Source organism: Piliocolobus tephrosceles, chromosome 20 (genome assembly GCF_002776525.5).
Source record: "Piliocolobus tephrosceles isolate RC106 chromosome 20, ASM277652v3, whole genome shotgun sequence".
Classification (NCBI taxonomy): domain Eukaryota; kingdom Metazoa; phylum Chordata; class Mammalia; order Primates; family Cercopithecidae; genus Piliocolobus; species Piliocolobus tephrosceles.
Window position 1 is genome coordinate 34,599,211 of NC_045453.1, and position 23,444 is coordinate 34,622,654.

General features: G+C 58.3%; 1 protein-coding gene across 1 annotated transcript in view; it reads left to right on the forward strand.

Annotated features, from left to right (window-relative positions):
* CDH4 (cadherin 4) overlaps nt 1-23,444 on the forward strand; it is a 432,089-nt gene that overhangs the window by 359,095 nt on the left and 49,550 nt on the right. The window contains exon 6 of the mRNA XM_026455132.1: nt 11,707-11,879. Coding sequence (XP_026310917.1) covers nt 11,707-11,879 — 173 coding nt within the window. The remainder of the gene's footprint in view (nt 1-11,706; nt 11,880-23,444) is intronic.

Sequence of the window (23,444 nt, forward strand, 5' to 3'; positions counted from 1 at the left end):
GGCAAGACTTAGAGGCCAACCGACTGGCTCCTGAACGCCCCTGCTAACCGCTCCGCAAACCGCCTCCCCTTCCCCACCTGTGTGTCAGAAATGCCTTTGGCTGAAAGTCACAGAAAGCCCAACCACAGCAGCTTGAACCAGCAGGGGCTGGGGTGAGAGCTCAAGGCGTTGGGCCGAGGCCTGTGTGGTGGTCACCCCGCTTCTCAGTTCTCACCACGTGGTCACGAGGTGGCTGTGGTGCCCCCAAGTATCACACACACGTCAGGCAGGAGGGAGGAGGGGGCAGTGTGTAGCATGGGCTGTTTCCTGCAGGAAGAAGTCTCGGGTGGCTGTGTTGTTCCGTGGATAAGGTGGGCATCTTAGCTGGGTGCTGCGGAGGGCACCGGGTGGGAACGCATGAACCCCACCCTCCAGAAGCCCACTGTGCAGTTGAGAAACCCAGAGATACATCCGCTTCTCAAGGTGCAGGCCTCACACCTGGGGAAAGGCAGGGAAGCAAACGTCCCAGGCCACTGTGAACGGAAAGCGCCTTTCCCTCCCCCTGGGCCCTGGCAAAGGCTGTGCCCTCAGCCGGGGAGCTGTCCCCCACCCTCTGCACCAGCTCCTTTCCTCCTGCAGCTCACAGACACTTCTGCACAGACGTCTTGCCCTGGCCTCTCCCCCGGGCAGCCCCCTCCATGCCCTGGGCAACTCCCTTGACTCCTGGTAAGTCACTCAGGTGGCTGTTGGTCTCCGCCACTGGGTTCCAGTTCTGAGCAGACACCCCATCTCCTCCTTCACCCTTACCGTGGAGGCTGTAGGGAGAGCCCAGCCTCAGCCTGACCCTGGGGGCAGCTCGCAAGCCTTGATGACACCCCAGACGTGTCCCTGCGCTAGCTCCTAATGCTCCCAAGGTGGACTCGTTCTGCAAAACGGACAGGAGTCCATGAGGACCTCCGGGGGGGGGGAGGGGGCGCGGTCCTTGATGGACAGGTGGGGTCCACACAGGCGCAGAGCGAGGCAGATGTCTGCCAGGCCCACAGTGAGGCCAGGCATCTTGCCCAGGGCAGGAGGGCAGTGGACAGCCAGCCTGCCATCCATCCTGCCAGGTCCCCTGGACCCCTCACGCCCCATCACTGCCCAGTGACCGTTTTCCGCTACTGCCCCCCGCAGCGTCAGAGAACGAGCTCTCAGGACTCGGGAACTCACCCAGGCTCTCAGCATTTCTCAAACTGCCCAGGGAAAGATGCCTCCGTATTGATGATTTTTTAACTAAAAAGGGCTCTAATCGGGAAGCGGTCCTTCGTCTAACCCCTCGTAACTGCGTGGGGGCCTATATTATAAGTTTTGAAATTAATGTCATTTTAAAATATTAAAAAGCAGGGAAATCTACATGCTGCAGATGAAGTCAAAGAGACCTTCATCTATACAGCACCGAGTTTTTGCTTAAATAGATTATTCTATTAGTGGGCCCCGTTTATTTATTTATTTTATTTCTGTGCCGGTGGAAGTTCCCCGGAGGTTAATGCACAGATGGCACTAGATACTTGAAAGTCGTCTGAATATTAAGAATTTAAATCTCTAGCCTCAGTGATTTGAGCAGAAAGCCAATTATGGGGCTGAATTAGTTTTCAAATTAAACTGCAATTGAAGGCTTGTGATATTAAACCTTTAAGGCGCATGGCAGCGTTGGTACATGAATTCCAAGAAAGAACCGAGCCTGGCAGCCTCCGCTGTCTCCCCCTCTACCTGTTAGCGCGACTCACAAGGAGGTGTCCAGCATCTCCCGCATGAAAGACGAGGCTGCTCCTCGCCTGCAGCCAGGGAGGGGATGCTGCCCTGACTCGCTGCTTCATTGATGCGGAGATGTTCACGTCTGTCCACTGGGGGAGAAAGAGGTGGGAAGAAGCCTCCAGAGAAAGCCCTACAAAGACGATTTCCTTCTTGATCTCCAAGCCCATGGGGCAGGAGAACTCACCTGAGCACCCCAGGTTAGTGCAGATGCTGCTGGGTGACCATACCTCGGCAGAGGGCACAGGTGAGGGACTGCTGGCCGCGTCTTTCCTGCGGGGAACCCAGTTTCTGCAGCTTTACAGCCTCTGTGGAATGGAGCCCCGCAGGATTCGCACTCGAGTGTGGCCCAGATCCTGCGTCACTGGAGAAGTGAGAGGGTCAGTGGCGACATGGGGGTCCAGGTTCCCACCTTCCCAGACACCAGAGCCAGCCCCGCTCACAGCACACGAAGGAGGCCAGAGGGACAGGGCAGCTCTAGGTGCAGAGGAGGAACCGAGGCTTCCAGAGGCGAAGTGAGGGTGCGGAGCACGAGGCTGGGATGGCTGCCCTAGTGCCAAGCGCCCCCTGGTCTCCAAAGTCACCCCAGGCCACGGAGACTCCTGCGGATGGAAAGAGGCCCCCGTCTCCTCCCAACCTTGCCAGCAAGGCTTTCCGGACACTGCCTGCCTCAGCTTCAGCTGAGCCCCTGGGTGGGTGGACTGGAGCCCCCGCAATTCACATCCATCCAGAACTTCAGAATGTGACCTTATTCAAAAATAGTTCTTTGCAGACATTTTGTCAAGATGAGACCAGCAGGGTGGGCCCTGAACCCAATGACCATTTTCCTTCTAACAAGAGGACAAGACACAGGACCGGGCCCAGGATGGTGGAGGCAGAGGCTGGAGTGACGCGGCCACAAGCCCAAGAACACGCAAGCTGACCGATGCCCCCACCCCAGGAGCTGGAAGGGCCAGGGCAGGGCTGCTGGCGCTGAGCCCTGTGCTGGTGCCGCCTCCTGGCCGCTGGAACTGACAGGGCCAGTTCTGTTGCCTCAAGCTGCCATCTGCGGTGCTTTGGCGCAGCAGCCCAGGAGACCAATGCAGTCCCTTTGGGGAGAAGCCTGGGGACCCCCCCTGGTTTCGCCCACTTCCCTCCCCATGCAGCCAGAAACCCCATCCATCCAATATCCCCCAACTTGGAGCCTGTGGGGGACTCAGCGCATGACCCCAGAAACGCGAGAAAACGCATTGCTGGGGAGGGCTGTGTGACCCAAGCCATGGAGACCCAAGCCCAAGATCCCAGGATCCTGGAGTGGCCACTGTGGCTCAGGGACTCCAGACACGAGGGGCCCATGGATCCAGTGAGGTCAGGGGCATGACGGCTCCTCTCTAGGACACACTCACTCAACTCCCAGAGCCAAGCCTTTCGCCAGCACGGACGGCACCCATGAGAGGACCGGGGGGAGGTGGCCCCAGCTTCCCGGGCAGACCCTTATGAGACAAACCCGATTATCTCCACCCATCATTCCCTCCTGAATCCGCTGACAAACCAGCCCTGATGAGTTCACTGGGGCCTCCCAGGGCACGGCCAAGCACAGCAGTTGTCCTGTTGCCCTTGACCCCTGGCCATGGTCCTCTCTGGGGCTGCACGGGGCTGCTCTCCTGCCCTGTCACCCACCTGGGCCCTGGCTTTCTCTCCAGTTCTCTGTGCAGCAGAGCCTCCAGGGCTCTGTGCCACACCTGGAGGATTTTCTGCCTAAATCCACCCCTGAGTGGATTCGAGGCACCCTTGTGACCTCCAATCTGTGTGTGCCCAGACCTCATGCCCCGACCCCTGCCTGGCCTCTCCCTGTGCTCCTACCCCTGCCCCTGCCCCCCAACAGCTCTGCCAGGTACCCCTCCCAGACGCCCTGCATCCCTCGCTGCACTCAGTGGAAGGCAGTGAGCTGACTTCCTGGCTGGTTAGTGTAGGTGATGGACTGACTTCCTGGCTGGTTAGTGTAGGTGATGGACTGACTTCCTGGCTGGTTAGTGTAGGTGATGGACTGACTTCCTGGACTGGTTACTGTAGATAATGGGCTGGCTTCCTGAATAGTTAGTATAGATCATGGTTGGCTTCCTGGACTGGTTAGTGTAGATGATACCTGACATCCTGGCTGGTTAGTGTATGTAATGGGTTAGTTTCCTGGGCTGCTGCTGCAGGTGTGGTCAGAATCCTATTTTTATATTTGGTCTGGTCATTGCTCGTGTTTATACTGAACATCTTCGTAGTGCCTGGGATCATACGGTACCCTGTCACCACCAGCATCCTGGCCCTGAGGTCATCAAAGGACAAGTGTTTCCTGCCCAGAGGACCCTCAGTTGTTCTGTTGTGACCACACCACCCCTTGGCATGGGGTATTTTGTTTATGAGCTTCAGCCCCTGGGGTATACACAACAGAGGTCTCAGTGCTTGGCGCAGAGTGGATGTTCAGTAAATATGTGTTCCAGGCCCCACTCTGCTCTCAGAAACGATGTCAACGTGGACAGCCAGGGTTTCCCACACCTGCGATTTGTTCCTTAGGATAAGCTCCTAGCAGTGGATTTGCTGAACGGGCACATTTTGAAGGGTTTTGTGTATGCACAACCAAACCGCCTCCGAGAAGCTGAGGCCGCCCCCTCCCCCCAGAGGCCATGGAAGGTGCCAGCTGCTCTCCGTGCCGTTGCGATTAGGTACCATCATTATTTTAAAGTAGCTTTTGCACATTTGACATGTGGAAAATGTCTTCCTTTCATTTCTTTGATCAATAATAAAGTTGGTTTTAAAAAGAAGGAGAAGCAGCAGAAAGCCCATCTGTGTTAAAGATGTAGGATCCAGCCCCTTTGGCAAGAGGGCTGCACCCCAGCGTTCCAGCCGGTGTGTTGGGTGTGGGACGGTCGGTGACTTCTCTGCATTTTGCCTTTGAATGTTTCCCAGTGAGCGTGTGCTAGTTACCATGAGTGTATTTTATTTCTGCATCCAGAAAAGAATTCTCCAAAGTATATCATTTGGCCTTAAAAAGCAGATTCCTGAGCATAGCAAAAAGCAAAAAAAGGTAGATGCTTAGATGTAGCATATTTCTGTAGTTAGCCAGAAAGCAACGAGCAGTCCTTGTGGCCAGAGAGTGGGATCCTGAGCCACCTCCCAAGGAGGAGCCCTGCCGTCACCCTTTCCCAGGAAGGGGATGATGCAGATAGCTGGGGTGGGTTCTTAAGAGCAGTGTCTATCCTCAGGAAGTATCCAGTGAGGAACCAGCAGGAGAGAGACGGATGGAGCAGGCCAGTATCTCGACTCCCAAACCCACAATGGGCCATAAACCCCGCTGTTGTCAGCCTTAAGGCAAACCAGGCGGGTATCCCTCCATGCTAAGCGGTGTCCTCCATGCTGGGCGGGTGTCCCCTCCACACTGGCCAGTGTCCCTCCACTCTGGGCAGGTATCCCCCTCACTGGCCAGCCCTCCTCCCTGGCCAGCGCATGCACGTTTGACTCTGAGCGTGGGATTCTGAAGCCCTGCTCTTCCTTCCTGAAACACTGACACCCTGACTTTACCAGTCCAGGCACTGGGTCAGAAGCAGAGGACCACCCCTCAAAGAGCTTATGATAGGCTGGGCGCGGTGGCTCATGCCTGTAATCCCAGCACTTTGGGAGGCCAAAGCAGGTGGATGACCTAAGCTCAGGAGTTCAAGACCAGCCTGACCAACATGGAGAAACCCCGTCTCTACTAAAGATACAAAAATCAGTCGGGCATGTTGGTGCATGCCCGTGATCACAGCTACTTGGGAGGCTGAGGCGGGGGAATCAGTTGAACCCAGGAGGTAAAGGCTGCAGTGAACCAAGATTATGCCACTGCACTCCAGCCTGGGCAACAGAGTCAAAAAAAAAAAAAAAAAGCGAGAGTTTATGATAAAATTGAGCCCAAGTAAACTGGGGGTTCCTGGCTGCCCATCACGTTCTCCTCCTCCCCACAGGCCTCTCCTCCTGTGCCCTGGAGCTGGCCAACTGCTCTAAGTGCAGGACTTGCCTCCTGAGGCAGGAGGCGAGCAGAGGAGGGCACCACGGCATTGGTTTAAAGCCATTACTGTCTTGAGTTAATGAAGAGCTAATGTGATAAAAGCCACTACGAGTTTCTAATGAGCAGCCCTTTCCATGGGGGAGAGGGGGGTGCTCAAACTAAGGCAGCTCACAAGGTGCGATGCACCTGCCAAGGTGAGCCGAGTTTCGATGACTCCGGCCATCTCAGAATGTCCAGGCTCTTCTCTCTGAGGAAGACATTCTATTTTTGCAAAAACTCCACCAACTGGAAATGGGGATATTGTTGCTTGCATCAGATGTAAAGGGTGCAATTATTTGTAACCAAAAAGCAGGCAGAGACTTGGACCCCTGATCAATATCTGATTAGTGCTTGGTTAATGAGCATAAACCACAGAATGGATCAGCCCCTCAAGTCAGACACATGGAGTTTTCACACTAGAGGACTCGGGTCTGGGCCACCAGCTCATCCCATGGTGGGGGTGCAGAGGGGATTTGTCCGCACCAGGACCCTTCCCAGGGCAGGCATCCTGGGGCCGTCTGTGTTCCCTGATACAGGGACGTGGGAATGCTGTAGGTGGGAGGGAATTCAGGCTCAGGGAACACTCGACAGCTGTTGGCCTGAGCAGGACCTCTGAGGAGTCAGAGGGGAGGCAGCCGGGCTGGTTCCTGCCGCAGAGGCCCAGCTTCTAATGGGGCAGGGCCGACAGGGGTGAGAGGCACAGACAGCCTGGGAGGTGGGGACCCAGACAGTTCCACAGTATTCAGGATCGTAGACAATGAGGGGAAGGGCCAGCATCTCGACTCCCAAACCCACAACGAGCCACAAACCCCACTGTCGTCAGCCTTAAGGCAAACCAGGCTGGTGTCCCTCCACGCTGGGCATGTGTCCTGTCTGCGCTGGCTGGGTGTCCCTCCATGCTAAGTGGTGTCCTCCACGCTGGGCAGAGGTCCCCCCACGCTGGGCGGGTGTCCCTCCACACTGGGCGGGTGTCCTCCTCCCTGGCCGGCCGGGTGCTTTCCTCCTGTGTTGGGGGTGCCTCTCCTCTTATCACCTGGTTCCCCACCATGTATTCCTGGGGAGGGGGCAGGAGATGGGGAGCTCTGTGCAGACATGGGGAAGCCCCATCCCAGCCGGGCACACCTGGCCCCCACTGAGCCACGCCTCCAGCCATGGCACCCGCAGCTCACAGCCTGTGGTGGACACACAAAGCCTCTAAATATGGCAAACATGGCAAGTGCCTTCAAGGAGCTCGACTTATTGAATGAAGGACTGGCCTTTATTCTGAGACTTAAGTCTTTCCTGTGATTTTAGTGGTAAAATATTATTTTCCTTTCATGAAACATTTGAGCTAGATGTGTACTTTAAAGTCTTCCCTTGGTAGAACTAGAAGTTGGCAACCCTATATTGGTTCCCCTGTATTTTTAAAAACCAACGTTGTCGCTGAAATCCAATAAAAGAGCGTACAGCAGGGATCACCAAACCCCGCTCAGCACCTGCTTCTGTGAATGGTTTGATGGGAACACAGCCGTGCCCGTTGCTGGATGCGTCCTCTCAGGCTGTTTCTGTGCAGCATTGAGGAGTTGGGACAGAGAATGTGTGACTGCAAAGCCTGACATACGTACTGCTGGCCCTTTACAGAAAGTGTCTGCTGGACCCTGGAGGAGACTGTGGCTGCTTTCAGTCTGGGTCTAGCAGAGCTCACTGGACCCAGCCACGTTCCTCCTCGTGGGACTCAGTTTCCCCATCTGTCAAAAAAGGAGGTGGCCACAGTCAGGGTTCCAAAGGTCTGTTTCCAGCCACCGTCTGACTTCCCATTCCACACATCCCACCTGGCCCCTCCTCAGTGCCAAGCCCTCTCACCTCCACATCCTGGTCCCCGAGCCTCCAAGGGGTCTTGGTCCTCCTCCATACACGAGATCACACAGCAGCGGACCCCTCCTGCCGAGGGACTACTTGGAGGAGGCAGCCTCGGTTGGCGGGGGAGGACCTCCTGCCTAACCTTCGGGAACTGGAGAGTCCGTCAGGACAGATCAGCTGGAAACGCCATCCCACATTCCGTCCCGAGTGGGGAGAGCTTGGCCCCAGTGGGCAGGGGGTTCACGTGATGTCGTGAGGTTATCTGAGCCCCCTGGAGGCGGAGGAGAGGGGTGTCTGGGGTGGGAGGTTCTCAGCCATTCTGATAAAGTGATTTCTCAGTGACGTGATGGACCAGGGCAGGCGCTCAAAGGGAGCACGCGGGTCTCTGCCTCACAGCGGATCGGTAATCCTGAGGTGCTGGGAGTCCTGGGCTGACTCGCTGTCCCTCCACCTCCCCCAGCCGGTAGGGCTGAGTGGAGAAGAGCTCCACGCCCAGATCCTGGACCCCAGCCCTGCTCCACCACTGTCCGATGTGTGATTGGCCCGAGTTCCTGCAGGTGGGCAGCAGGCCGCCTGTGAGATTGCTCTGAGACATGACAAACCCATGCACAAGAGGCCCTCGGGCCAGCTGGGCACAGGGTGGGGGCCCAGGAATGGCGGTGAGGGGCTGGGGCAGGGTGAGGAAGAGACCAAGGCAGCCAGACGGGCTCTGCATCCCCATCCAGCCCGAGAGACCATCATTCTCATAAACTAGGCCGGCCGTGCTGCTTTCAGTGAGTACAACAGACGGCACCTGGTCCCTTCTTCCCTCACTGGTCAGGGCTTTGCTTCTCTCCCTCCACCTTCTCCATGTCCCTACCATCATCCCGCCACCCCCACCATCACAGCTGCAGGGCCCCTTTCTGTGCCAGGCATGTGGATCCTCATAGGTTTCACGGACGACAACGCCGGGGGCCACGGGTGGAGGGGAACAGGGAGTGCTTCGGGAAGCTGGAGTGGTTTCTCCCTTTGACTTTCTGAACCAGATGAGCCAAATGCAGTCACCACCAACCCCACGACTTTCCCAGCGCTGCCCTGTCGTAGAGATGGGTGGTTGCAAATAGTGCCTGATGCACCAGCGTTGGCCTCACTTGCTCGGGGATGGCTGGCTTGACAAAGGCTGAACATCAGTGACGCTGCCGTGGTCAGACCCACCGTCCACTTTGCAAATGAAATTCTGCAGGCATTTGTTCGGATGTTTTCATAAGCAGCTTTAAAACCCTCACAAGGCAAAGTTATTTTTGTTTGTACAAGTCATATTCCTTAGATGCACCAGTGTATTTATCCTTTATATAAACATTATGTGTATGTATATTTATAGAAGCTGTGTGTGTGTGTGTGTGTGCGCGCGCGTACCTATGAGAGACAGAGACAGAGCTCCTCATATCTTTCTGCATTTCCGAGGTGCCCTCTAGGATCATTTTCCTTCCGCCTGTATTTCCTCTAGTGTGGGTCTCCAGGTGGCAATTTTTTTGTTTTATCATTTATCACATTTAGTGTGTATTTTTCCCTTTTATTTTTGAAAGTTTTTTTCACTGAGTCATGAACTCCAGGTTCCTCGAGAGTTCCTCGTGTTCCATTGTTTTCCAGCTTCCATCAGTCCTGTTGCGAAGTCAGCTTGCAGTCTTCTCATTGCCACAGTGAAAGTTTTGTGCTCTTTTAAAAAGGAGGCTATGTGTGATGTTATCCCTCTCCACGAATGATTTATTTCTGCTGCTAGTAGGCGACACTAACAACCACAGAGAACCTCAGCCTGAGCAGTTAGCTCTGTGCGTGTGTTCGGACAGCCTGAGCAGTTAGCTCTGTGCGTGTGTTTGGACTGCTTCTTCCCAGCTCACCCTTGCTCCTGGGGTGCTGCACTTCCAGGTTTTCCTCTTAGGAAAACGCAGAGGAAGCCAGCACAGAGGCATGGGGCTGTCTCTTTAGAGGGGAGTATGGTTGGGACCAGGCTTGTTGCGCTCTAAAGTGGTGGAGACATCGTGATGGGAGCAAGGAACATCAGGGTGGGGTCCCCAGTTCCAGAGGCTGACGGTCACCAGGCCGTGGCCCCTCCCACCCATTTGCTCACCACATAAATGCATCTATTTTATTGACCTGTAATTCACATGCCATACTCTTTAACATGCTCCTGCCTCTGCTTGCTTTTCTGTGTTTTCATGAAACGTGTCTGCTTTGAGAATTTTGCATTCAGTAGAAGCTGAAAGCTGAAGCAAACTCCTAGTGCAACACACCCAAGCTTCCCCTGCATCCCAGCTGGGCTTGTCCTGCCTGGGTGGAAGGCCAGAGTGCGGGTCTTCTCTGCAGGGCTGCAGAGGGAGGGCGAGGTGGGGGAGGGGTGGAGGCGGAATACTCCCTGCCTGCTCTGGGGTCCTGGAAATAAGTAGTAGCTTCGGGCTCCTCGCAGACCCTGCCTCCTGAGCATGAGGCTGCCCTGTACCCTGGGCTTCTGGCACAGTCTGGCAAATGTCTAGCAGGGCATCTGTGTGCCAGGTCACAGGGACAGCACGGACCCAGCCCCACCCTTGTGGCTGTAATCCCACGGAGGACGCAGACATTAAGCAGACACACAGCTGTTTCAATGCAGGTGAGATGAGGATGCACAGGGCCCCATGACTCAGTCCAGAGGGCCAGGAAGGGGTTTTGGGGATGAGGAGGAGTTGGCCAGGTGGAGGAGAGGGAAGAACGTTCCAGATACAGAACAGATTGTGCAAGATCCCAGGGCTGGTGTGGTGAGAGTCCTTCATCTCATGCACACAGGAATGAGCACCTCGGGTCTCTCTAAACGCCCCCCACATGACCAGCAGCCCCATCAGCCAGGGGAGGCACTGTGCGGGCAGAGGCTGCGCCATCCCCAGGGCCCAGCAAGGCACCAGCAGCCCTCCTCTGTGCATGAACACTGCAGGGCCAGGCACTCGAGCTTTCAGGGTTCTGGGGCATCTCAGGCAGCCACTAGGATGAGCTGAGCACACGTGTGCAGAGCCGGGGCAGGAACACCGGAAGGTCGCGGGCAGAGTCCAGCCCCAAGACTTCCAGGTGGGAGAGCCCGCCGTGCCAGCGTCAGGAGACAGCAGTTAGGAGCTCACAGAGAGGGGCCTCCACCGGCCACAGTGCTAGCTCAGAGTTGGTGCTCATTGGGCAGTGACTAAAGCCCCCACCCACCACTGCTCCCAGCAGAACTTGGTCCGCAGACCTGGAGACGCCCTGAGGCCACAGGGTGGGGTGTGCTGATGCAGTCCCTCCCCAGGGCAGGAAAGGCTGCTCGGCCAAGGGGAAGCCAAATGCCGTTCTCAGGAAGTGGGGAGTGTACCAGTGTGCAGCGTAGATCTCAACCCCAGTGTGTCCATGAGGAAACTGAGGCACCAAGCTGAGAGAGCGCGTGGGCAGCTCCCTGAGCCCCTCTGAAATGCCAGCGGCCCCCCATCCCACGGCGCCCCCAGACGTGCTCCGTCTGACTGAGTCCCACAGGCACAGCCTCCCGGCTAAGCAGCCCCTTCTAGGTTTGTTTTCCACTGTGTCCTCCGCGGTGTTTATTATACAGCTTCTGCGTATCCAGACCTGTACCAGGCCCTGCTTCAGCGCCTCTGAGTCCCTCCCTTTAAGCCCAGCCGGGCTGGGTTCCATGTGGGAGTGGAGGCAACTTGGAGGCGCTGTCGGGACCTCAGGCCACCCGGCTCCAGGCCCGGTCCTGCTGCCCCATGCTCTGGAAGCTCAGAGAAGTTCTTCCTGCTCTGAGGCCTGGTCTTTCCCCAGCTGAAAAAGGAAGAGGTCAGAGCAGATGACCTCAAAGGAACCTCAAGCTCTAGAAGAAATCCTTCCATGATTCTATACAGTGGGGGCAGAGTCGGCAGGTGCACTAACACCACCTCTGAGCACACCAAGAGGAAGAGGGTTCCACTTCGCCAGACTCACGGGGAGCTCTGCGGTCGAGGGGGCTCTGCCCAGGTGTGTGCGGGGGCGGCAGCCTGTGGGGCAGGCTGTCCGCATCTGAGCTGCTGTCTCTGTTCCAGGAACCTACGTGATGACCGTCACGGCCAACGATGCTGACGACAGCACCACGGCCAACGGGATGGTGCGGTACCGGATCGTGACCCAGACCCCGCAGAGCCCGTCCCAGAATATGTTCACCATCAACAGCGAGACTGGAGACATCGTCACAGTGGCGGCTGGCCTGGACCGAGAGGTGAGGCGGAGCGGGGTCTGTGTGCAGGCGGGTGAGCTCCTGGTCCCCGCAGGATGCCCACAGGACCCTCGGGGAGCCTCTCTAGTGGCACAGTCGGGGAATGATCAGAAACCTCCCCAGTGTCACTCTCTTGCCATGGGACAGGCTCAGCAAAGGAGGCTCTGGAGCACTCACCACCGGCTGCTGTGGGGAGGCCTTGTGAGATTTCCACAACAGGCCCTGCTGGTGTGTGTGGCTGTGGGTGGAGGCCTCAGAAAAGCAGGGACCACCCGCTGGGGTCTCGGGGTCTAGCCACAGTGGCGCCCGGGCTCTGGAGTGCTCTGACGGCCCCTCGCGGGACCTGAACACACACGCCTGCCTTGAAACCCACCCCTTCTGGACCTGGCGCCTTCGAGGAGGCCCCACCCTGTCTAGGCTGCAGCAGCCTGGCTGTGACGAAGGGGGCATGGAAAAGCAGCTTTTCACACAGCCGGAAACCATCACAGCCAAATATATGGGCTGCTGGTTGGTGCCGGGTTCCATGCACCCCCACCTCCTGCACTGTCCTGCGGCCCCACGAGGCTTTTGTGGTAGAGGCCTCCCTCCCCCTCTTCATCTCCAGTGCACGCCCCACTCAGAGACAGACCCCAGAGGGACGCCCTGGGCGGCGGGTGAGGTCGGGGGCCTGCTTCTGCTCTGAAGCCTGCCAAGTGCAGGTGCATCTCCAGCGCTGGGTGGTGTGTCCCTGGAAGATTCACCACCAGCTCCTGGGGCTGAAAGTGCCCCCCCAGCAGCCCCTTGAGTCCCCAGGCGCCCAGGACAGGGCATCGCCTGCCTTCCCCATCACCAGGTCTCGCTGTCTGGTCTCCTGTTTGCACTGTGCCCGCAGTGTCAGCATCATTCCAGATGTAATTTACCCTCTAAGGCATTTGGCTCCCAGGAGTCAGTAGAGCCATCTCGCTGGGCCCAGAGCCAGCAGCGTCCTGCCTGCGGGAGGCTCGTTTCCAGAGGCCACAGCGCCACTTTCTGGCAGCTCCTCGGTCTTGCTGGCCTCGACTCTGCCGCTCCGAGTCAGCGGCTTCTGAGTGTGTCACGGCCCTCAAGCTCTGGGTGCGCAGGGACCCCACTGCAAGCTAGGGCTGCCAGCCGGTCACCGGGGCTTGCTGGTGTCACTTTTAGGGCTGGGGCTGGCAAGGAAGTGGCAGGTTCTTCTTCCTGGTTTGGGGCTGTGGGCCTCCAGTTTCTGCCTCAGCTCCAAAAACCAGGACTCACCTGCGGTGCCGTCTTCATCCCCGCCTTTCAGATCAACCAAAGCCAAGCTGCAGCCTGGGAAATGCCACCCGTCCCCATCCCTGGGAACAGCACAAAGGGCTTTTCCTGCACATTCCTAAATCGTAAGGGGGTGGTGCTCAGGATAGCACATGGGGGCAGACAGGCCACTTGGGAGGTAACTCTCGGCAGCGTGTGGCTTGCGGGGAAGGCGAGGCGGCCCCGGGGTGGGCAGGGGCTCGGGACTCAGATGTGCGCAGCAGGGGACATTGGCAGCCCCAGCCGTGGCGCCTTTCATCTGAGAGACGGGAGGGTGATGATGGCCTCGGACTCCAGGGATCGAGATGGGGTCGCGTGGCAGGCAGCGTGAGGGCTGGCACGAGTGGCACAGGCAGGGACTTCTGATGCAGGATTTACGTAAATATTTCTTAGAGTGATGTTGGCCAGAATGTCCGGGGCTCCGAGTGAGCTGCGGTCAGTCCCAGCACCTTCACCCCAGGACTGCAGGATCTGCTGAGGCCCTGCCGCCCTCCAGTGGCCAGGAACGAGTGCCCGCTGCTCTCAGATAAGACTCTGCAGAGGAGCTGCGCCTGGCCCTGGTCCTGTCACTCAGCTAGGGAGATGGTCCGTGGGCCCATGACCGAGTCCAGAGTGCTGTTAGTGAGGCCCACACAGATGTGGAAGAACCAGATACCATCCCCCATCTCCTCTGTAGCCTGGGGTCCCCGCCTGCCCTGGGGAGAGAGGGCACCCCCCGTTTGCCCCTCCCACACACATACCTGTGAGCGGCTGGTTTCCACAGGCGGGCGCCTCTCCAGCGTGTTTGCACAGCTTTTGGCAGAGTAGGTGGTCTGACCGGAGCAGGTGCATGCAAGCCTCTGCCCACACACTCCTGCACACATGATGCTCCAGAGGTACAGATGGGATGGCACAGCTGCCAGCTCTGTCCAAGGAGAGGACAGGACAGCCAAGCAAGGGTCAGGCCCGTGGGCGCCAGCACCTCTGGGATGGCCCCTTGCAGGGGCAGGGCAGGGGTTACCTAGAGCCCACAGGCTGCCCCATCTGCGAGCCGGCAGCTGCTGGTCTGTGACGGGGAAAGCGCAGGGGCAGAAAGGGCAGTGGCGACGCTCAGGGAGATCTGATGGGGCCTCGCGCTCCAGTCCCAGTGCAGGAGCAGGGCTGGCTGCGTGCTGGCCCCAGGAAACTGTTCTCTCCCTACTCTATATTGGCCACGAAGGAGCAGCGTCCAATTGGAGAGGCAGCTGGTTCTATTGAGCAACCGGAGAACCGGGAAGGGGGAGGTGTTCACAGGGTTGGGTGCCTGCAGGGGAGGCATGCAGGGGTGCGGAGGGTTCCAGACGTGCAGACGCTGTCCGTGAACACACCTCTTCATACATCGCTTGTACAACGTGGCAGCAGTCTTCCCTTAAGGCAGGGGTTTTCTTACTATAATGATAAGCTCGGGATCTAAAGGGGACCACAGGCTGCCTGCCCTGGCCTGCACTGGTTTCGTGTCGGTCCGTACTCCCTCTGGTTTCCGACGGGGTTGAGGGGCTCCCGGTGGCTTCGGGACCATCTGGTCTCCTTCAGCACAGATGTCTATAGATAAAGGGACTAAAGACAAACAGCTAAAGCTTTCCCACTGCAGGGTAGAGGGCTGGGAGGGCTGGGGGACTTTGTAGTTTATATTGTAGGAAAGAATATCTGATATTTTCCAGGCTGAAAATACATATAGGCAATATCCGTGGACCCCTCTTCATAGCTGAAAATCTTGCAAGGCCTGGCAGTCCGTGTGGGTGCAGGCTCTGACCCTGGGAGGGATCAAGAGCGCCATGGAGCCCACGACTCCCTGGGGTTCCCCCAGCTGTCCCACCGGAGGGACACCCCTTGGCCTCCCTGAGCCTGGCATTCCTGTGGGCATGTCAAGGCCCATGATAGGGATGATGCCCAGCCTCCTGGGCTTAGCTCCCCCTGCCCCTACAGATCATGGCAGCTTGGCCAAGGGAGGGCCAGCAGCCCCAGCCACCCAGAGACCTCCCCACCCACTGACCAGGCCCCAGTGAGGCCGACCCGGCAGCTGGACCCCCTGCCCAGGCCAGACACCGAGGCAAGGCGGAGCCAGCCTGCTCCCCAAGGCCCACAGCAGACACCAGCCCCCCGCCACCCCCGTCAGCAGCTTCAGCATGACCTGCACAATGTTCCAAATGAAATGCTCATTTAAAAGCCATTAGAGGTGTGGTTGACAGACGGAGATTTATGAAGATTGAGGGACGTGAGGAGACGCTGGTGTTGCGGGTGCTGGCGTTCTCCGCTGTGTGTGCCTGGGGATGTGAACAGCCTGGCTTCTATCCAGCGGGAGGCCCCGTCTCGTGCATCTCAGGCATGGTGTGCTGGAGAGGGTGGTCCCGTGTCGTCTTCCTCCAGGGCTTGGGGAAGCCCCGTCTCGTGCATCTCAGGAGTGGTGTGCTGGAGAGGGTGGTCCCATGTCTTCTTCTTCCAGGGCTTGTCAGGAACGTAGGTGGTGTGGTTATTTTCCTTGATGATCCTTCAGCTGCTGACATTCGATTCCAGGAAGATCCATTTCTGTCTCCTGTTTCTGTCTCATGCATGTGAAACAAGCTGGTTGATGCAGTGAAGCCTGGGACCCCCATGTGGATAGGCGTCGTGGGGGGACAGCAGAGCCATGGTCCAGGGGCTCAGGGGACGGTTGTGGGGCTGGACTTTGGGGCCATGTCCCCTGGAACATCCCTGGGGTGCACTGTTTGACAACACGTCTTTGGCTGGGAGGACCCCTGGCCTTCCTCAGACCCCCAGGCAGGGGATGGGGTGTAACCCAAAAGAGGCCTGGCCCCAAGCAGACCATGATAGGGTCATCACCAGGAACCAGCCAGGCACAGGGGCCCCAGAGGGAGGCCTGCGTGGACAAGATGGGCATGGTCACTCCAGAGAGGACAACAGGCCCTGGCCTGCGTGAGCAGCCGGGAGCTGAGCTGCAGGCCTGGGGCAGCTGGGGCAAGGCTAAGGCACCATCATGGCTGTGACATCCTTATTCCCAGCCACGATCAAAACAAGACCTTCATGAGCAGCATGTGCCCGGCAGCAGGACCCCTCCCACCTTCTGTTTGCCCTGCCCCTTTCAAACCGAGCCCAAGCCTAGAACATCCAGGTCCCTGAGCTGCTCCCTCCCCGGGTTCGATGCAGCCCCTGGCTGGAAGCTGGCTGTGCGTCTTGAATCTGAGACAGACCCAGGCGTGGCCTGCAGCTGGCTGCATTTGGGTACGGAGACAGTGTTGGGTGCCCTCGGGGCTCCTGGTGAGCAGAACCAAAGGTGTTCATGTCATTTCCACGTTATTTTCCTTGTGCAAACGTGTCTTTTTCCCCTTCTAAGGGCACCAGCTCGAGGGCTTCTGTTAGAGAAGCTGCCTCCAGCACGCAGCAGCCATGTTCCCCGGGCCACCGCCTGGGCCCAAGTCTTCAGCAGCCCCTCCCCGTGGGGACATTGAGGCAGGCTCCCCTTCCCAGACATGGAGAGGTCAGCCCCTTGGGCCGGTCTCTGCAGCAGTTTATGGCATGGTCTCGGGGTCGTGGGTGAGCTCTGAATCTGTGACCACTTGGCCGGAGGAGATGCAGGGCCCTCTCACTGGCCACCCCATCTGCCCACTCAGCCATTCCAGGTCCTGTCTCCCGCCTTGCACACAGCCTCTCCCACTTTTTCACCTCTGCCTCAGGATAGAAGTCCTGGAAGCTGCCAAAGACTCGGCAGGGTGTGCTGAGGCCGGAGCACCCCGTACCAGGGCTCTGCTTTCTGCACAGATCTGTGCTTAGTGTTCAGAGCTGCTCTGCTGGTCGTTCGCCCACCTCCTGGGGAAATCCGAATAATGGTTTATGGTTAACCGCTTTTGCAGCAGAGGAAGCGCGGTCTCGGATTTTCAACAGCAAACAGTAAAGCAACAACAAGTTTTAAGACAATGGCTCCAGGACCACTGTTGCCAGGCATTAGTAAACCCATGCAGGCAGCCACTCACAGCAGCGTAGACGCCAAGCCAGCACCAGTTCAGCCCCCCGGGCCCGGCCTTCGCCTGGCAGAGCCACTGCCCCCCTGGGCCCAGGCCTCCTGAGCCCGAGAAGCTGATTTCTATCTGGCTTGGCCTATCAGAGAAGAGCACACATCGGGACCATTTCTCCACCAGCCCAGCTTGCCTTGCCTCGGCCGGACAGCTGCTCAGCCGCTTCTGAAAAGGACACATCAGTAGTTCCTTTTTCTCTTCCTCCCCCTGTAAAAAGCTTCGTCTCCCCTGCCCTTGTGCAACAAGCAAAGTCTTCAGGGGAAGCACCAGAGGTGCCTCTCAGCACCAGCCTCCATCTGACAGAGTGAGTCATCTTTAGGAAGAAGAAAATCCGCAAACATCATTGCCGCCGTGTCTAATTAGGCAGAGCTATGTAAATTGAGTGCTTCTACATGATTAAGATGTCAGGAGAGGCTTCGATAAGACCTGAGCGGTTCAAGTGTCTCTCGTGTACCAGCCGAAGATGCCCCACTTGCTAATCCTATTCATCTGGCGTTGTTTCCTAATTAGAATATTGATGGCCTAATGAGGAGGTGAACCTGCCGCCCGAGCCCCGTTCTGAAGGTGAGAGTGGGCTCTGCAGACGCAGGCGTCGTTCCGCTTGCTGTGCAGTGAAACTAGCACCCGGCTAGTTCTCAGCGTCCCTTCCAGGCTGCTCCCGAGGACGTTGATTTTGTTATTAGAAACTGGATCCAGCCTCCTGGTCCTATCACAAGAGGACTATCACCTGGTCATCTTCATCAGCTCGAAATTTCTTCCCAAACAAGGTGGGCTAAATTAATGATCTCCTGGTCTGAAATGATTCTGGGGAAAGCAAAACCCACACCTCCCCGAATGTCTTCGAGACCCTCCATCTGCCCGGCGCTGTCATCGATGGACGGAGAGTGATAGCATGGCTTTGTTCTACTGCTCGGGATGTGGTTCTCACCACCATCAACTTTAGTTAACATATTCACATGATTCAGATTCCTGTAGAAAGTGTTCATCAGTGACCAGAATGTCCCCTTTCCCTTTGAGAGCGGCGTGGCTTTCTGAAAGGCGTTTCTCCCAGGCAGCCAGCCAGCCCTCGTAAGCCCCACCCAGAGGCGTCTGCCTGGGGAGGGCAGTAGCCTGGGGGAGGCGGGGTCAGCGCCTCCCACTGGCTGGGGTTTTGAATCTCTGTCAGGGAACCCTGTTTTGAAGACACCGAATATGGCTATGTCGTCTCAGAGAAAAAAAATATTAGCAATTGAGACACATCTGCTGCTGACCCACCTCGGGCCGGATTTGTGCCCCTGAAGTCTTCCTGATCTCCCCTCTGCCCCCTCCCAAAAGACGAGAAGAGAGGGAAGGACAGCAGTGAAAAGGTGGACCCAGCCAAGGCGCTGTCATCTTGGGGCTTCGACCTCCCTCTAAAACAGAGGCCCCGACTCCCGAGTCACATGGTGTCCCCCAAGTGTGGGGCACTGAGCAGCTCCAAGAGGACCCCAGGCCAGCAGGTTACCAGGCACGCTTGGCAGTGCGTGCTCTGAAGTTGGGCCACACGTGAGCTGGTGCCCACCGCTGCTGTCCAAAGGTTTCTGAAGGCCAGAGCTGGCAGGTGTGGCCACCCAGCAAGGTGAGAAGAGGTGCCAGTGAGTTACAGAGCGAGGGCCCCCCAGATCCCAGGAGAGCAGTGTTAATGGTGACCTGATTCCATGGGGGACCCTGGATGGCAGAGGAGGGGGCTGAGCCACAGGACGGCCCAGGTGACCCCAACCACTTCCTGACAAGAGGTCCCTCCCTGGTGAAGAAGCTGAGTGCCCGTTACCTTGACCAGCATGTCGGGGCCCTGTGGCCACAGGGCATGAGTGTCAGCCACGCTGAGCAGGGTCACAGCAGGGCAGGGTCAGGACAGCTCCTCCGTCCACGGACGGCACTGGAAGATGAGCCTGCAGCCCCTGAGTGGATCTCCCACCGCGGGGCCACATGTACATGGTCTCCGTGCCCCAGGAACCTGCGCTGCGAGGGGAGGGGAGGAGATGGCCATGGAGTCTGAGAGGAGGCTCCATTCCATCCGTGGCATTTCGTAACCAAAGTGCCAAGGTGTTGGTCCGGGGTGGGGCTGCAGGAGAGGGAAGCGGTGACTGCAGAAGAAATCATCCATTTCATGGTGCAGCTCCCCAGTGAGCCACTCCTGTGAGCTGGACGCAACACGAACCGTGGCCAGAATTATGGCTCCATGTGGCAGCAGCGGCCAAGGCTCCCGCCTCAAAGCCTCCAGTGGTCAATTAGTTGACCGCTGTTCATCTGCCTTTGGAACTGGGCCCAGGCGACTGGGGTTGTAGCTGGAGCAGTGGCCAACGTCTCCATCTGAGAAGGACCAGCGCCAGGCAGAGGGCAGGAAGAGGAGAGGGCAGCAGGTGGGGGGCTGCAGGTGGGGAGGAGTGAGAACCCATCACAGCTGAAAGTCCAGGTCCCCTGGGGGCCACTGGCCCAGCCACAGACCTGGCCCAATCAGCATCTGGACTGGGTTTAATCGTGGTCCCCAGAAAAGCTATGTCCACGCCCTGACCCCGGCAAAGTGACCTTGTCTGGAAAAGGGGCCTTTGCAGATGTAAAGATCTGGAGATAAAATCGTCTGCATTGGGGTGGACCCTAAATCCTTATAGAGACAGAGGGAGACACAGGGGAGAAGGCGGCATGGAGACTGAGGCAGAGACTAGACGATAGGGCCACAAGCCAAGGGTGCCTGGAGCCTCCAGGAGGTGGAAGAGGCAGGTGGGTCCTCCCTCAAGTCCCCAGATGGAGCCGGGCCCTGCCCACGCCTCCACCTCGGACCTCTGGCCTTCTGGACTGCTGTTTTTAAGTCACCTCATTTGACAAGACGCTGACGGGAAGCGGCCAGGCTCAGTCCTTTTTGCCGAGAAGCCTGTGTTTGGCTTTGTGATGAGGCTTTATCGGCACACAGCGTGGTTGGCCGTTTGCACATGGGCGGTGCCACACACCAGGACGTGAAAGCCAGGTTGGGAGGAAGGACCCTCGGCGGCACAGCCCCTTTGTTGGTCAGATCCAGGGTCTCAAACCCAGACACAGGTTCACCACAGAGGTGCAGTTCGTATTAATCTTGTTTTAACTCCGCCAATGTTGAAGCAGGAGATTTCTATTCAAATCCCGACTTCTGGATTCCCTTAAGATTCAGATCCTGTGGTCACACGGCCTGCTTTCCTGCAGGGCTCCAGGAGGCCTGGGCTAAGGGAGTGACCACCCAGGGCTCTGAAGCCCCTGGCCCGGAGGGTGCAGCCCCTCCCTCCCGGGGCTCCAACGCCAGGCCCAGGGCACTCCCTGAGTCACTGTGTGAGGCTGTTTTCCCTGCCTTAGAGAAATACTTCCTCTAGATCTGTCATAAGTGAGAAAATGAAAGACGAAAAGGCCCGTGCATCTCAGGAGAATGGGAGCGGAGCGTGTCTGCAGAAGAGCGGCGTATTCCCGAGTGTCTCCCAGCACCCCAGGTGGCGCGGCCCCCTCAGCCCCCCGCCTCTTCCTGTGTGTCCGAGAAGTCTCCCGGCCAGCCCTGCACGTGCCTTTCCTTCTCTTTTATGTCCACTGTCTCCCCCACACCTGGCAGAAGCCACTCAGACCACAGGGCACCTGCTCCGCTGTCTCCAGCCTCTGCACATCCCCTGCTCTGTCCACGCCCAGGAGCCTGGCAATCTCGTTCAGACACCAATGTGAACTCTTGTCTTCTCAAACCCCACCATGGTTTCCTGTCTCACCCAGGGTCAGAACCAAACCCGGCCCCATTCCTGCGGCACGCCGAGCCCACCGCGCCTGCCCCAGGGCCTTCTCACTGGCTGTTCCCCCTGCCTGCACATTCCTCCCAAGTTCCCCACAGCTCCATAGCCACATGACTGCTTGGCAGACAGCCCTGCCCACCGCCCGGTTTAATCCAGTGCGCTGAGCACCCTGTCCCTCTCTCCTGCTGTGTTTCCTACACGGCCTCTGTCCCCAGCTGATGGGATACTCTTTGCTATTTGCCGTCAGTCTCCTCCCCTAGAGCCGTGCTTCCAACCTAGGGCAACGTCCCTCTTGGGACACTGGGCAAGTGATGGTTGTCACCGCTGGGTGGGGGCACCGCTGGCATTGCATGAGTGGAAGCCAGAAATGCTCAGCCCCCCTCAGTGCCCAGGACGCCCCACCGCAGAGAACGACCCAGCCCCAGGGCTGACAGTGACCAACGTGGGAAAAGCTTCCCCAGAGCGTCAGCCACAGGAGGGCAAGGACTCCAAGAGCCACTGGAATCCGTGACTCAGAAACCCCGGGCCCATGGCCCGGCGCGGTGGCTCAAGCCTGTAATCCCAGCACTTTGGGAGGCCGAGATGGGTGGATCACGAGGTCAGGAGATCGAGACCATCCTGGCTAACACGGTGAAACCCCGTCTCTACTAAAAAATACAAAAAATTAGCCGGGCGAGGTGGCGGCGCCTGTAGTCCCAGCTACTCAGGAGGCTGAGGCAGGAGAATGGCGTGAACCCGGGAGGCGGAGCTTGCAGTCAGCTGAGATCCGGCCACTGCACTCCAGCCCGGGCGACAGAGCGAGACTCCGTCTCAAAAAAAAAAAAAAAGAAAGAAAGAAAGAAACCCCGGGCCCCTGGAGAGCTCAGGCACGTGGCCCTCCACAGTCGGGTGTGACTGCCCGGCCCCTGGAGAGGGAAGTGTTCTCCTCTGAGACCCAGGGCTCGGGGGTCAGAAGAGGCCCCAGGGAGGAGCCCCCAGTGCCTGCTGGGCTGACGGGACCTCCCCTGCCTGCCACCATCTTGCTCTTCCCAGACATCTAGACTCTTGGAATCATCAGCAGTCGTTCCTGGCAGCTCCTCTTCCCTCTGTGCCCAGCAGAGAATGTGAGAGACAGAGAGAAGGAGACAGAGAGAGAGAGAGATGGGGGAAGCAAGAGGGTCCCAGCATCCCCACTCCCCTCCACCCCCATGCGGTGGGTTTTGTGGATTTACGAAGCAGAGACCTTCTTTGTGGCCTCCCTGCCCCCAACACCAGGCCGAGGGAGGACTCGCTGCCTGGAACTGGGAAAGGTCGGCGTTTTCTCTGGGTTTGATCCAGCTCTGCGCAGCAGAAAGCAAACCTGGCTATAGAGTGAGAGGCGAGGGTCCGCTGGAGTTGGGCTTGGGGGCACAGCGCAGAGGCTCTGGGCCACCAGTGAGTACAGCCAGGGCTAGGGACACCGGAGGCCCCAAGGGGTCCTAAAACCCACAAGAGCGGAGGCAGCTGCACGTCGCTGTCCTGGGTGTGCAAAGGGCAGCTGAGCAGAAGGTTGGGCAAGACACGCTTCCTTCAACACAGCAGCCCGGGCAGCTAAGGGGCCGCGTCCCCGGGTTTCAGCCCCTCGTTCTGGAGGAGGCAAGGTCCGCAGATCCCGGGGTGGTGAGGGACAGACGGTGGCGGTGGGCAGTCCACGAGAGTAACGGGGTGTGCAGTGCGTTCAGGAGGGCGGGAGGAAGATGGCCACCCCCTGGGGCTCCCTGTGTGGCCGTGCTCCTGAGCAGGGGTGATCTCTTGGTGACAGCCTGGGGGCACCCAGCAAGGGGCTCCATGCTCAGCCCCTCCCCACCCCAGGCGAGGGAACCTCAGAAAGGAGCCCTCTGCACCCCTGGACCTGCATTTGAAGGCCGAAGGGCTGAGCACCTCCCCTCAGGGGCCGGCGGCTTCTCGTTCCTGGGTGCCTGGGAAACTCACCTGGACAGGTGGGATGTGCCGCCCAGGCAGTGCCTCCTCTCAGGACAGCAGCAGCCCGGAAGGGCTGAGGAGTCTGGAGGAAGGAGAGGCCGTGGGGTGGGGTTGGGGAAGGCTTCCTAGAGAGGAAGCCTGTAGCGGGAGGTGTGGCGTCGGGACACCGGCTGGAGCCCTGGGCTAGGCGTGGGCATAGGGTAGATCCCAGGTCCCTTCAGCCTGGAGGGTCCCTTCTCTGATAGCCTAAGAGTCAGCCTGTAGGCCCAGCACAGAGCCTGGCCGGCACCACTGCCAGCCAAATGCATCCCCCACCCCACCAGCCCGCTGATCCACGCTGGAGTGGACATAGGCTGCTGAGTCCCTCGGGGCCCTGCAAGGCAGTGGGGACTGAAGTCAACACACAGGGCGTTCGTGCCTGTGCCTCGAGAGGGAGCCCACACGCCACCAAACATGCTGAGTCCCTCGGGGCCCTGCAAGGCAGTGGGGACTGAAGTCAACACACAGGGCGTTCGTGCCTGTGCCTCGAGAGGGAGCCCACACGCCACCAAACA